Source organism: Synchiropus splendidus, chromosome 11, assembly GCF_027744825.2.
Source record: "Synchiropus splendidus isolate RoL2022-P1 chromosome 11, RoL_Sspl_1.0, whole genome shotgun sequence".
NCBI lineage: Eukaryota > Metazoa > Chordata > Actinopteri > Syngnathiformes > Callionymidae > Synchiropus > Synchiropus splendidus.
In genome coordinates this window covers 2,746,324-2,761,170 of record NC_071344.1, presented here as the reverse complement: position 1 = coordinate 2,761,170, position 14,847 = coordinate 2,746,324, and the positions used below count along the sequence as shown (strand labels likewise).

Below are 14,847 nucleotides of genomic sequence, written 5' to 3'. Positions count from 1 at the left end.
TTTTCTGCTTTTGTTTTGGCACCGATTGTGAAACGGCTGGCTGCTTTTCGATTACGCACTTAACAATGCTCTCTCCACATCTGTCGTAGCAGCAAAAGTAAACTTGAGGAAAAGTAAACTTGCATAATAGAGCAGAGAATTTTACAGCATTGTGACGTTGTATATTGGGTGTGAAAGCAGGACATTATTTAAGCCGAGGGATGGAGGCGCACGCCAGCAATGAATTGACTTTGCAACCTGAAGTCGCCTGGGAGACTTTTTTCATTTTATGTGACAAGGAGAGTGAGAACACAGGTTAACGGCACAGCACACCAATATTTCCCTTTTACAGCCAATGCAAAAAGGGAAGCGCTGATGCATACTTAATAACAAGCCGCTCCTCTTTTATGGCTTCTAAAAAGGGACACATCACCTTCCTTCTCTGGCCAGTGGGGTGGCGACAGCATCAACTCTGTCCATTAAAGTCACACACAGACGCTCGTCTGAGACCTGACATTAAAAATGCACGTGGACATACCAGCTTTGCTGCCAATACACTCGATGAAATGTGGATTTATTTGACAGGTCTTGCTTGAGTACAACCAAATGCACAACGTTTATGATACATGATGGTAGTAACACTTCACCCTGGCAACTCTCTTTTCTGCCACCTAACTGGTGTTATTATGCTATTGGGGTTGGTGGGAAAGGTTTCTGAAGCTTTTTAATGGGTGAAACCTACATACCCACGCTACTGTTGTACAAGCATAACCTCTGTGAATGTAATAACATGTCTAAGAAACACAGCCTTTTACCGCAAGATAAAAAAAACAGAATAAATGTTTTGAAAATTGTAATTAATACGTTAAAACGTGTTGTGAATCCATCTCCGCTTTTAGACCCAGGACTCACTGGGGGTCCTTCGACAGCCACTCTCGGTCCCATATTAGTCGAAATCAAGTTTCTTTTTTCCTTTTTTTTCTTTTTGTGAACACTCATATTGGCATATTTTCATCATTGTGTAGTATTTTATCGTTTTCCCTATTTATTTGTGTGTTATTTTGATCTTATCTTATACCTCAAGTGTTTATTTTGATACACATTTGAACATTTTAATGAATAAATTTTCCAACATATGTTGTCCAAAATTATAAAATTATTAAAATTACTTTTGCTGTGAAATCAAATATTTATTTATTTATTTATTCATGTCTTCACATTTGTTTGTTTATAATCATCTCCTTGCAATGACAAAAAACTACATTTTACAGTTCCCAGTAGGTCATAGCAGAGGAACTTTGCCTTCCCAGAAGTGATGTCATCCTCTCCAAGTGTATTCCAAGCGCAGTCCTTTAGCTCGTGTTTCCAGAAGACAGTTTCCCTCTCATGGGAGAAATATAGAAAGTAATGTGTGGTCCAGATATCGACGCCAAAGAGCTGAGCAGGCAGAACGGCAGGAACGAGTGGAATGCTTCTTTGCTATTTGTGGGAATCCCACTCACCGTCTTGAGTGGATCCCTGCACCATAACTCTGTGTTGTGGACGTTTTCGGAATGCGGAGCCGCTGAACTGCAGTTGGGGTTACAGTGTTCACTCTGCTTGTCATCGCCTCTTTGCGATAAACATACTCGGACTTCCGAGCGAAAGAATGCTGTGTTGAAAATATTTCAGAAACACGTAGCAAGTGTCTTTGACTCAAGTCACTTTATTTAACATTATTTGAAGCTGGCCGCTTGTTTATTTTATGTCTGTAGAACACTTCTTAAAAACATGATTTGAGACCAGATTATAGATAAGAGCAGATTAATGATGTCAGACACAAGCACATTTTGAACCTGCAATATGTGTCCTCTTTAATCTGATACATCCACTTTACATCAACATTAGAAACATCTCCAATATGATATCCAATTTATGAGTGGTCTGCAAGGAGAGAAGCGCTTGCATGAAGTCAAATAAACCGTTGAAATGGTGAAAATGATCATGCAATTCTGCCATGTTTTAACACTATGAGACGCCCGCAGCAGTTTAGCGTACACCACAGCTGCTTGAAATATCAGTGATGCATCCATTGCAATGCAATGATTGGACGCTGAGTAACTTTTCAGCAATTAAATGAGGTTAAGATTGCGCAATGTCATGACGACATTTGTCCCACTTGAGCTTCTAGTTGTTGTCTATCTGTAGACAAGGCATCTAACATGGCGTCCCCGTAATGTACTTGTTTGTGCTCGAGATAAAAATAAAGCAAGAATAGCACACAGTGGAACTAGTAGAAGAGGTCATGCGGATAAAAGACAGGAGGGCGAGGCAGCAGCTGACTGTGCCCGTGGAAAGACGAGCGATCCGATGTGACAGGCGTAGTAGAGGTTGTGGATGTGGAAAAGAAGCTATAGCGATTTCTTGGTGATGTCACTTCAAATGAGTCACTCATTTCTTCTGCAGATTACAGCGACAGACACGCATTGACTCACATTCTCTTTTTATTTTTCATACCACAGCTCCTCAGCTTGGAGGGTATTTGCAGAGGCGACATTTGCTTGCAGAATAACTTCAAGTTATGAATGGATACCGATGTGGGTGGTTACATTTTGGTGACGGTTACCGACTGCTGCCTCTGCAGGGCTGCCATCTTACCTGCACAACCTGGACGTTCAGCTACCACTGGGTTGTGTCTGCAAGTGCCGGAACATTTGTTTGTATTTCCCCCACCACGCCAAAGAGTTAGCTAGTTACAGTATGTCTTGTTGTCATATTAAAATTAGCTCGTCCACAGCAGCTTCTTTGTTAGCATATAGCTGTTTTGTCACAGCCTGTTCCACATGAAGAAACTTGTGGAAATATGAAACTTATTGATAACCATTTTCCCCCCAAAGAAACTGCCCAGAACAGCTGACCCATCAACACGTTAACAGCTAATGCTAGCTCTCTTCGTAGCTCAATTATTGTGAACGCCATGGGTATGTGTGTTGTCTTAGGAATGCTAAGGAGAGCGGTGTTGTTTTGTGAACACAAGTCAGATGCTATTCAGAACATTTTTAAATATGCATGGCCAAGCAATGACCTCTGGGTTCAGACTGACTCGGAATGCAGCACACTGCTCTCATTGTTCAGACATAATGTGGGTCATATGAATATGCCAATGATCCAGCACCCGGGTAATTGCCGGGAAAATGGCCGCCTCTGTGTGACCTTTTCACTTGTTGTTCGGTGGATGTTCACTCAATGTCTCTGTTGTCACTTTCACCTGCCTCAAAATGAAAGTGTCTCTTAAATGATGAAAACATATTCTAATGTTAGTGACGGCCCACTAGCCTGTGTTTTTCTTGTAAAACAAACACTCTTTCAGAAGAAGGAGGGCGTCATTTCATGCGTCCTGTGATAACATTTGTGATGCTGCAGTGAATTTTGTACTATCTTGATTTAGTACCTTGATCTTGTCGATTCACCATGGTGAACAACATGACTTCTGGAATGAAAATGTCAAAATATTCAGGGTTACGTACATGTACTAAGGTGTTTCGCGCTTTTATTTTCACAAAAAAATGTGAGTCTTATTTCCGTGTCTGCTGGCTGCTATTTACGATCGCTCAAGGGACTTTGAGTTTTTAATACTTAACTTTTGTTTGTATGACTTAACTTTTCTGTTTTGGATTTTATCATCCCTTCCTGTCTAACCAATATTAATGTTCCAAAAAGCTCCACTTTCCCCACACGTAGCATCCGAGCCGAATCTGACTGATGATAACGTCTCTAGTCGGGAGTTACAAAGGTTCATAGTCTCGCGGACAGAAATATCTCGTCGGCAGCCGGCAGCTACTGGCACTGGCCTAATGATAACATCTGCCGTTGCTGAGCCTGGAAGGAGATAACAAACATTTGATATGAGCTGTGCAGCACTGAGATGATGAAACCGTTTTTAAACATCCACATACCTGCTGATTTATGCTGGGGGAGTTGCCGGTGCCTGTCGGGAGGAGATGATTGGCAAATCAATGGACAGAGAGGATTTCATGCTGACAAGTTCCACAAGACATTATTTTGCAAAGGGTATGGAAGACTGGAGAAATATGGAACGCCGGTCTGTGCTTCTACACTCCAGATCTGACACCCGAATGTGCTCGGGGAGGTTTTACATGTACACTTGCATCCGGGATTAGATGAGGCCTTGAGTTCCACACATCTGGTCTTTGTGTAACAGCCGTGAGACACGGCAAAAATCTGAAGCATCCAAAAATATTGTGAGATTAATGAAGCCAAATTCACCATTTAACAAAGATTGCACCGGAGAAACACGAAAGACTTTGATGTGGGTATGAAAGAACGATTTCCAAGTCAAACATGCGACATATTGTTTCATCTGAGGAACAAAATCGGAGTGATTCATTTGCAGATTCTACTTTTTTTTTCCCCATACAGAGAACACGGAAGAAATAATGGGGTGATGAGAAGAAAGAAAAGTCTGTCAGTGAACCCATCACACCCTCAAAGCTGTAGCTGATTACTAGCTAAAATGAGAAATTATTTTAAGTATTCCAACCTTATTTTACCTCATCACAAGTCGACCACTTTTCCAAGTCCGTCCAAAAACGAAAAATCTCTGCCTCTCATCATATTGTCGTCCATCCAGACGGCTGCTGTTCTTTCTTCCACCGTCCAGGAAAGAGAAATATCCTTTAAGCTCATTAAACCGTATGACTGTTTTTTTACTAACTCTGCTTCATCTGAAGCTCAGTCTGTTTAAATCCAGAGTATTACTATCCCCATCTCGCTGAATTTAAATGTCTTACTCTTCTCAGGTCCTAATGCTGTAGGAATATTTCAAATAAAGACCAAGAGAACGTGGCAAATCTACAGCTAAGATCCTGTCACCGCTTTTCTAGCAGTTTTCCCTCTTGAAAAAAAATGTATATTTGCCTGGTGTCTAAAGCAAAAAAGTGAAAAACATGACAATATGTATGTAAGTACTTGCCTCTGCAGCCATCAGTGATATTAAATCCTAAATGTGGCTAAAAGCTTTAATCATAAAAGTAAAGGATTATGGTCGACTTATATATGGTTTACTTCTATGTCATTTTGTTTGCAGCACTGCTGCTGTTTTTGTTCCCAGAGGACGCTTTTTTTTTTTTTTTTGCAGTAATTCCCCAAAGGACACAAGCATGAATTTCAGTGTTGCGCACTCGACCTCAACTTATCAGTGTTCCGCTAATAACTTGCCTTAAGCATCTGGAATTTAAAAATCCCCTGAGTTTATTTTGAAATAGTTTTGGAGGTCAACATGCTTGTGTTTTTGTGTTACTTTTCATCCAGCGTACATTGAGAGGCTGGAATGTTGTTTCCCGTCAAGCCTTTATCTGTTGCCTTGACAAGCCAGCTGAAAATAAAATGAGCATAAACAGCGTAGGAAGGATAAGTTGTGGTAAATATTTACATATTTTAAAATATATTTGCTACATTATACTAAGGTATAATCTAGCCTATTTCTGTGGGCAGGGCACAAATAATTTCACTGACTGAGTTAGTAATATTAATATCATGATCAGTGTATCTGAATATTCGGTACATTTCACGTGACTTTCTGAGTATATACCAGAAGTCAACTAATGATGCAGGTGTGATGCCTTAAGGTACTCAGCTACGAACAGAACACAACCCCCAGAACACTTTGCTTGGTAAAAAGGTAGCTTCCTGAGGGCATCCCAACAGCCTCATTATTTTTGGTGGCGTTCAGCAGGTTATGAGAGAAGCGCGACCCTCGATCGTTACACCCGACGACAATTCACTGGTCTCAAGAGTTTTGCTCCATGGAATATTATCCACAGTGAAAAAACCTGTTTCCCAGACGGCTAGTGTTACTGACACATTTCGGCGATGAAAAGCAGCAGCAGCAGCAACAGTTGTAAAGTGAGCTTGGTCCTGCTGCTGCTCTTTTCTTCAGCGTAATCCCCTCTTGCTTTCATTTTGGTCCATCCCAAAGTCTCTGTTCAAACGGGAGGGGGGTTGACGGAAAAGTGCTTTGGAGATGGCCCTTGAGGTGTTGACTTTTGTTAGGTGTCCCAAAGCTACTGGACTATATCGCCAGAAAACCCAACTGTTTGGAGACAGTTCAGCTCTACAGTACACATTGTTTTTCTCACCTTCTTAGCGCATGTGCTTGTGCACATAATCAGTTGCTCCAGCATCATGTCAAATTGAATAATCTCCCTGAATTATATTGGACGCTTCAAATCCTTTGGAATTTAACACGCAGCTGTCGTGCACCGCCCTGCACCAAACCCCCTTCCTGTTTGCTTTACCCATTTAAGCCTGAATAAATATGGAAAGCTACCACTCTCAATTGTCTTTTCGGACCAACCCTGCTTATCGATGTCTTATTTTCGAACCTTTATTCTGCTACCGAGTAACTTAATTGCTAAAAACAATAAATGAGAATTTAAAGGCTCATGATGAATACTAGTGCAAAGCGTACCAGTACCATTGGGCTTTCATGTTGCGCAGTGTCACAGTTCCCATCCATTGATGACTGTGATGAGAATGGTCTCCGTAGATTCTGAGACTCTTGAGTCAGTCTTAGATCGAGCGGTCCAAATACATTTTCATCCACAGTAGCCATGTACACGAACTGCCAACATCTCGGAGCAGTGACTGTGTGTAAAGCTGTCCAAACTAAGGATGGGCAATTTGGGGTCAATGTCGATTCACGATTTAAAAATGGCGTTTTTACCATGGTTTAAGAAGGTCCTGGGGGATACCCTGATTAGACTCGCTGTTTCTTGGTGTTTTTGGCAACTTACTCTGAGAATCGTGGAGTGATTGCAGCATTAGCCACCAAGCTATCGGTTCTGACCCGCCACATGGCATCAGTTTCTGCGACTTGCCTTCTGCGTGCTGGAAGCCTCAGGAGAGGAAGACAAAAATAATAATCAGAATTAGTGACGGTGGACCCGGACTGATGCTGTTAACTCAGTTTTGATGAGTTTTCCTTTCAGATACTTGGTATTTTAATAATGATAAAAAAAAATGAGAATCATCGATATTGAATGATATGGAAAAAATGTGATATTGTTTTTATGCCATATCACCCAGCTCTACTCCAAACACAAGGTTCTATGAGAGAAACACTGTAGTACACTATTTAAATAATGTTAAAACATGTTGTTGTTGTTTTTTGTTTGCGCTGGAAACAGACTTCAGTAATGCAGAGAAGACAAGATAACTGCAGCTAAGTATTGAGCTTTTTAGACAGAATTCAGTAGTAAGCCACATTACAGTTTATTAAGCATGATTTTATGATTTTTAATCCTTATCACCTGAATGACAAAATGTATCTGTACAATTATAATTTATGTATTCATTTTCTTTGCCTGTATCACCCTCCCTCCTGCCAGTATTCACTGGTCACTGTGCTGATCTCTGGGGCTTGGCCTGTTGGCCTGGGCAGCAGACACCATCCTGTAATACAATATGTCATAGAGTGTTTTGTAAAAAGGCTAAAATGATGCCTCCAAGGGAAGAATATACTTTACTTCAAGTGAAGTTCCAGACTATCTGCCGTTTAACTCACGACACCGTGGTGAAGGGCGTTAGCAGTTCTAAGCGAACATTAGTTCGTGCCAACAATTTCATGTTTCAGTCAGTGCAGTTTTTTGTCAGATTTTCTTACAAAAGAAGCACCATCATCTGTGAGGCCGAGATTTTTGACACGATGCAGACTGGTAGAGATTTAAGTCAGGACGATGGGCTGTCAGCGTCTGCAGCAGTGACTGTGGAGAGGCGGATAGAAGCAGGAGTGAAGCAGCGCAGTGAATCAGGAGGAGGAGCAGCCGCTGTGGAAGGCTCACAGACGGATAACAAAAGAAGGAGGCAGAGGTCTGAATTCGGGAGCCGAAAGAAGCGGAGCGACTTGTTCAAGATCCGTCTCTCTTCTCGGCATGAGACATGTGACTGCCTCCATCCCATCAAGCGGCTTCATCACTGTCAGCCTCGCTCATCTTTCCCGCTGATGAATCAGGATGATGTTACCTTACACTTATCCACATGAATACATCAGTGAGCACCATCCAGTGCCTCCAGCAGCTGAGATGAGAAGTGTCACTCATTTCTCTTCATCTTTATCGAGTCACTTCACATTTTGTCTCAGCCACGAAGAGAAGAATCCCGACTTTGATCTCATAAACGCACCTCATGTTGTGATGAGATGATGTTGGGGTGAATTTGACAAATATGCTGACTCATGCTATTGAACCAGCGACATTCCCAGTTATATAACTCTCCACAATCACTGACTGACTTTTATGTACTTGCTTGTAAGAAAGCAGATAAATATTTCAACAAGGCTTTTGGAAGTAGAAACTTTAATTCATTTGAAATACAGTTGAAGTATGTGTCTTTGCAAGTCTATAAACAAACCCCTTAATCTGAGCATGAAACAGCTAGCGGCACTTCACTCGTATTGTTTGGGCCGCCATGTTGATTAGCAACATTCGTCTTGTTTTAAGTGTTGAATCGTTGTTCTGCTGAGTTATTTCTGTTTAACTTCCCACTTACGCATCCGCACCACTTCTTATTTCCCCTTATTTATCCATGCTACTTTGCCCTACTTAATCTCTTGCTTCCCATCAGTAATTCCTTTCAGCCTTTGAAGTCTTTTGAGTGTTTTAATGAGTTTGTTGTTGACAGTTTCTCTGCTTCCTTCTTCTTTCTCTGCCACACATCGTGTCTGCCGGGCTAAACCCCTGAGGTGCCAGTCTCACACGCACTACATGTAACCTGCAGAGGAAACATGCGTGTTGCGCTTGGATTAAAAAGGGGGCGACACACAAAAGCCTTTGTGTCCAACGTTTGTCGTGTCAAAGGACGCCCACACGAGAATGTAAAGGACATTGCTACGGCATCGTAGAAGGCAGCTGTGGGTTCTAATGTTTTAATCATCGTCGTCTCCAGCTCGCTAATTAATGACCCATCTGTCCCCACTTGCTGATGTTCCACTTCAAACTCCCCAACACACACACACACACACACAGTGATATCTGACGTTGTGAAAGACTCCTCAGCAGAGCCTTATGTAGCATGCTGCGGTTCAAGCGGCTGCCATGTTTTTGTCCTAGCGCTCAGACCAGTAAGGCTGTGTGCGTGTTACTGTGTGCACTGACCTGGGTGTGTGTGTGTGTGTGTGTGTGTCCGTAGGCATATCAGGTGAGCCCGGGCAGAGTGTCAGATGCAGTAATGGAGGCTTCAAAGACAAGCGCTGCGGTGAGTTCCCTGGCTGTACTTCCACCAAACACAAGCTCCGCTCGCGAGCGTGCCGACACCTGAGCAAAACCTTCAGCTGATTTTCAGATAGGCACCACGGTGAATTGTGAATTTGTGTTCAGTGATCCAGTCAAACAGCAGCAGTGGTCAGGTTCCTGCTCTTCATTTCACGTGCATGAAGACATGAACTTCCAACACTCACCATGGCTCATCTGCTGCTCTTTTGGTTGCTTGCCCCAGACACGTGCTTGTTGTTGTTTCGTGGCGACATTGTCATCGCAGGCGTCATCCGTTTGATCTTCCAGAGTGTTGTGTACTTCTGCCTCACTTGTCTTTGTGTTGTCATTCTATCAACTAATATGCATGAGTTGTGTGGTCTTTTTAATTCACTAGTTCAGTGGCAGGCATACGCTCCAGCTGCCGTGACCCTGTGTTCCAAGACTGGGCAGCAACAAATGAAATCACATCATATTCATAACACATGTCTGCTTGACCGTAAATTAACCCTAGTCAACGTACTACAATTTATGACTTAAAATAGCCTGATATGATTCCTGCAGCACTGCAGAACTCCCACGCTGTATGGGGAAAGCCATGTGTTTTGATAGGTATTTTTTCAAGCTTAAAAACCCTCCTAATGCGCATAGTTACTACGATAGAATGTGTTGGGCTTAGGTTCAGTGTGTGAAATGTTTGTGTAACATTCAAGGCCACTTAAGGAAGCAAATAAATCTTAATGCACAGTTGTTGTTTTCTTTCAGAAGAACAGGTTGTATTAATGGTGTGTATTTTTCTTGCCCTACCCAACTACACCTCCTCCTCCTTGTCTTCTTCACAGCAAACACTGGAGAACAACTTGACCAACCTGGTGAAGAGGAACAGTGAACTGGAGAACCAAATGGCGAAACTCATCCAGATCTGTCAACAAGTGGAGGTAGGCAGCTCATTTGCTTCGTCTATTTCCTCACTTGCTGTTGTAGAGTCACGATCAAAGGCAGAGGAATAAATACTCATAATAATGTAAATCTAATAATAGAATTGGTATTTAATCGTTCAGAAAGGTTTGTATTATAGTGGCAAAGAATCTGCTGCCCAAGGCAATCGGTGCTTCACCAATGAGGGTCTATGATTCAACAGTTTAAGACGTGTGTGAACATTCCGCCATTATTTATTTATTTATTATTATTTATACATTTTGAAGTCAGAACTTGTAAGTTTTCATATAATGGACAATTTGAAAATTTACATTTTATAGATTGATTTATTTTATTTTATTATTCTTGATAATACTTGATTTTGTTTTTATACATTTCTTTGTTGTGTATTTATTATTTTATGGATTTATATATATCATTAATTTATAACAGTCAACCTTTGCAATATTTTGTGTGCCATGAAAAATACATTTGTGAGGCTTAGGGCCATATAATACAGTATATGGCCAGAAGAATCCACAGTAGAAATCAAACCTTTGTGTTTTGTATAGTTGTGTTGTTTTAATCCAGTCTTCAGCATGCTAGCCTTACATTAATGCCCAGTATGGTTTTGAAGGAGTCAAAGTTGATGGAGCATGTCTGAAAATGTGTTAGTCACATTCCTTTCTGCGTTATATTTATGGGAATTGCAGTGTTTTGTGCAAACGTTGGCATCAGTTTGGGACTGTTCACTGAAGCATCTTCAATATTGAATTGTGTTTTCCATGGGTGGACAGTCTCATCGCGCCTGTGGCTGTCCTGAGATCGAATCTCACTCTGTACCTCCCTCACCACTCCTCTGCTTCACGAGTGTTCATTTAATCTTCCAAGGCGCCTTGTAATAAATCCATGCTCCCTGGCCAAATAAGAAATAGATAATATGTCTTCTGTCGTTTATCTTTGCAGTTATAACTTCATTTGACATGTGGTAGTGCTCCTGATCTCACCGTGCAGAACTGCTCGCTCGGCCGTCTCCGAGCATGAACTCATACCCGCTTTTGTGAAATTTCACCGTCCTGTCGTGTCTCAGCTGACCACGTTCATTTGGCCTCGGCCAGTGATTTATTGAACGCAGCCTTGTGTATGTAGCCAAGTAGAAAGTGTTAACTCTCTGACACTGCATTACAAACACACATAAACAAATACATAAACTCTCAGCCCGTGTGTAGTCGCGCTAAATAAACACCGTTATTCTCGGTGAGATTTGACATTAATGGCGGCGGCCGTGGAGAGCACATCAGCGCCGCCATCATTCTGCTCACAGTTTCTTTACGACTCAGATCCAACTTCATTTTCTCCGAGTCGCACAGAGGTCCGTGAACAACTGCACAGGCGGGCCGATTGAAATTTAATGATTGTTTTGTGATTCATTAACTAACAGACTCCACTCTGCGTAGCAGAGGAAGAAAAAAATGGCTTCTTTTGTCCCTCATTTGAATACCATTGTTGCACTGCCGCTACCAACAAAAACAGGATCTCATTTATTATTCATCACAAAGAAAAAAAAAGGGGAGTGATGGTGTTTTTTTCATATGTTTTACAAACTATATTTAGAGATTACGCTTAAGATGTGTGAGAAGGACATGTACTGCTTTAAAGATTCATACCAGGTATTTTGAAACGGGATCACCTTAAGCAAGGTCAGAGGTCAACATGTTCGCTGACAACTGTTTAGCCTTGCAAATCGACCCTGTTAAGGTTTAAGCACAGCCTTGGTGAGGTGCACTTCTCACTCTTCTCTGTGTTTTTCTGTGCAGTGAATAAAGGTTGCTTACGTTTTTCCAACAGCTGACCTTCATTAGGAACGGAACGGCACATCACGTGTGTGTGATCACTCCCTGGTCCCAGCTGGGAAATGAATGGGAAACATACTGGTTTATTATTTGATGTGTCCTCATCAAATCCACTTGTTTTCTGTATAGATTAGTTAATGTTTTGCTCGTCAAAAACAGCCAATATGTATTAAACATGCATGAAATGAAAACAAAAAAGGGGTAAAACTCTCTTGCTTCTGGTTCATTTTCATGCAGCCATGGTCACAGCTTTGGCTTAGCTTTACTCTGAGCCTTCTACTAGAGAACCAAAGAGGTCCCACCGCTCCTGGAGATGGAGTTGAAGTGGCTCAAGCATCCTCTCAGGATGCCTCTTCAACACCTCCCGAGGAGACTCACGGCAAAGATGATGTCTCTAATCTGACCTGGAAACACCTCAATATTTATGGTCTGACTGCAGTTGCTGTCGCTGGGATGAATACGAGTCATCATTTGGGGTCTGTATTAAAAAATGTATTATTCTACAGACAGTAATTGTGTATTTTCCGGTGTCTCTAGTTGTGAATATATTTGCTTTGTTAATTTCAAAACGATAAATGGGCACAGTATTTGGCAGGTGTTGCTGATAATATGGAAGTCTGCAGTGAAAGTTTAACAAAGAGTTGAAGACCTACTAATAAGAAAAATGTATATAATGAACTTTCGTTCTGACGTTTTTTAAAGAAATGTTCAGACTTTTAAGAAATAATAGTCATTCCTGCCGAATCAAGTCGGTAAGACTTGTTAAAGTTGTACGTCGTTCTGTTCTGACTGAGATATAAAGTCTATTAAAACATAACCCCAGAACTGAAATCTCCTCCTGCTATGTGAAATAATTAGTCTTCAAGTTATCACTTCGATTACAGTCTTTCAAATGTACTTGGAAATCCTATGTAGTTTCCACTTCCTGTCTGCACATTTTCAGACCTGGATTCTGGGTCTCTCTCCAAACATCTTATTGGGCTCCACTTTCTGCACTTGCACTTTCTCAAAAATGTCTCCAGCAACCTGCTCATAATCTTATATTCATGTCCTTTAAATGCTCAATTAAAAGCCTGGAGCAGACGGCGTTCAATGGAAGCGGGAAGCGTGACTGAGAATTATAGTTGAATGGGGCAGTATACAGCAGTCAGGCCCAACAGTGCAGTAGAGCAGGGACCTGCAAAGAGGTGTGATTAGTTGGAGTGAGGCAAGAGTTGTGCTGGCGCCGAGTCAGAACTCTCTCAGGAGCTTCTGAGCATGTCCTGGGTTCTTCTCCCGCTTGCTTGCATCACGCTGTACCGGCGCCCCAGTCGTGATCATACATTGTGTTCTCGGTGTGCTGGCAGACAAAGCAGCAGTCCCCTCCACTGTTTGCTCAGCTCGTCTCCAGGGGGTTGTCTCCCTGCGACTCAGACGTGACGGTACATGGAATGGATCGTGTGTCGGACGTGAGAGCTGGGGGTGCGCACAACCGCAGCTGTTAAGTGAAAGACACAGTGACATCTACCAGCTGAGGACAACTTGTGTTCCGTTCTACTCAGTGTTCATGAAGGGAGAACGTGTGTAGTGATGTGAAGTGGTCGGCTGGTTAGGGAGTGTTGCTTCACTTACCCCACTGTAAACCATGCTGTGGCTGTAGGTGAGAGTGAGAGACCCACCTGGATGCTCAAAACCTCTGGACATCACATTTCTCAATGAGAAAAGCTGAATGATGTAAGTGTGTAAGGTTAAAGTTCAATATTCATTTTGCTTTTTCATGGCATGCTCGGCCTGGGACGATGCATTCGATATTTTCCCGATACTTGGGTGCCGATTCCAGTTCACATCATGGTTCCCACTGACATTTGGTCAAAGTGTTGGCCGTGGTTGTATTTCTGTATTTATAAGGAGTATTCTTCACTCTTTGTGAATATTCAGAGCAGTTTATGTGCAATAAAAAGGTGCCACCACAGGTTCTGACTGCAATATTTTGGGTGATCAATTGTTATCACAGACCAATGCGCAGATGCAGCAGGAGAGAGACGCAGATAACCAATATCCAACTACTTTCCCCACAGTTTTACAGCCTATGACAACAATCCATCGCATTGATGCTGTTATTCCTGTATCTACAATCCTCCAGAGCTATGCTGAGCAGCGTTAGCAGGGAGCGCTAACATGTTAGCTGCCAATTCTCTGGTGTAAAACTCTCTCAAAAGAGGCTTTTGTCAGGCCATACTTCCCATTTGGCCTTTCTAGCCAAGTGACTTCATATATATATATATGTACAGTTTTATGAATGCAGTCCGTGTTGCTCTGGCAAAATGGCACTGTGGAGTGAAGAAGAAGATTTTAAAACATATTTGGAAGAATGAATATTTTCAGTTGGTGGCTGCTGTTTTCATTAAAAGACAATAAGAACTTTTGGTTGCTAAACTTAGCAATATTTACATGTGCCAGTCAGCAGGATCTGTAATAATGAGTTCCAAGTGGAGGATTTATTTGCCACAGTTTTTAATAAGTTCCGACGATTCCACGACTGCTTACTGTTGCCATGTCAACAATGTCATTAGCTCTCTACGTGTTAGTCAATAAAGCATCACAGAGCAGCTGGCGAGATTGAGGAGTTTTGGTAAGAAGGATTATGAGCCAGTGATCCTCCCATCTGTTTCCCCTCTTTCAAACGCTGCGGAGAGTCATTAAAAGTTCAAGCAAAGAAAAACATCTTGCATGGCTGAATAGAAATAATGATTCAAATGTGGACATTATTTTTGACAAGCACAGTTTAGCGCATTTCAGCAGGGACGGTTGCTTCAGAGAAACGTGCTACTTGGGTGTTATAAATCTGTGAGGAGTCTGTAAACAGCAGC

General features: G+C 41.9%; 1 protein-coding gene across 3 annotated transcripts in view; it reads left to right on the top strand.

Moving 5' to 3' along the window:
* mid2 (midline 2) overlaps window positions 1–14,847 on the top strand; it is a 111,031-nt gene that overhangs the window by 63,972 nt on the left and 32,212 nt on the right. For 2 of the 3 annotated variants that reach the window (XM_053878302.1, XM_053878300.1), the window contains 2 exons: window positions 9,166–9,231; window positions 10,070–10,165. In XM_053878302.1, the coding sequence (XP_053734277.1) occupies window positions 9,166–9,231; window positions 10,070–10,165 (162 nt within the window). The remainder of the gene's footprint in view (window positions 1–9,165; window positions 9,232–10,069; window positions 10,166–14,847) is intronic. The other variant, XM_053878303.1, reaches the window with a different exon arrangement.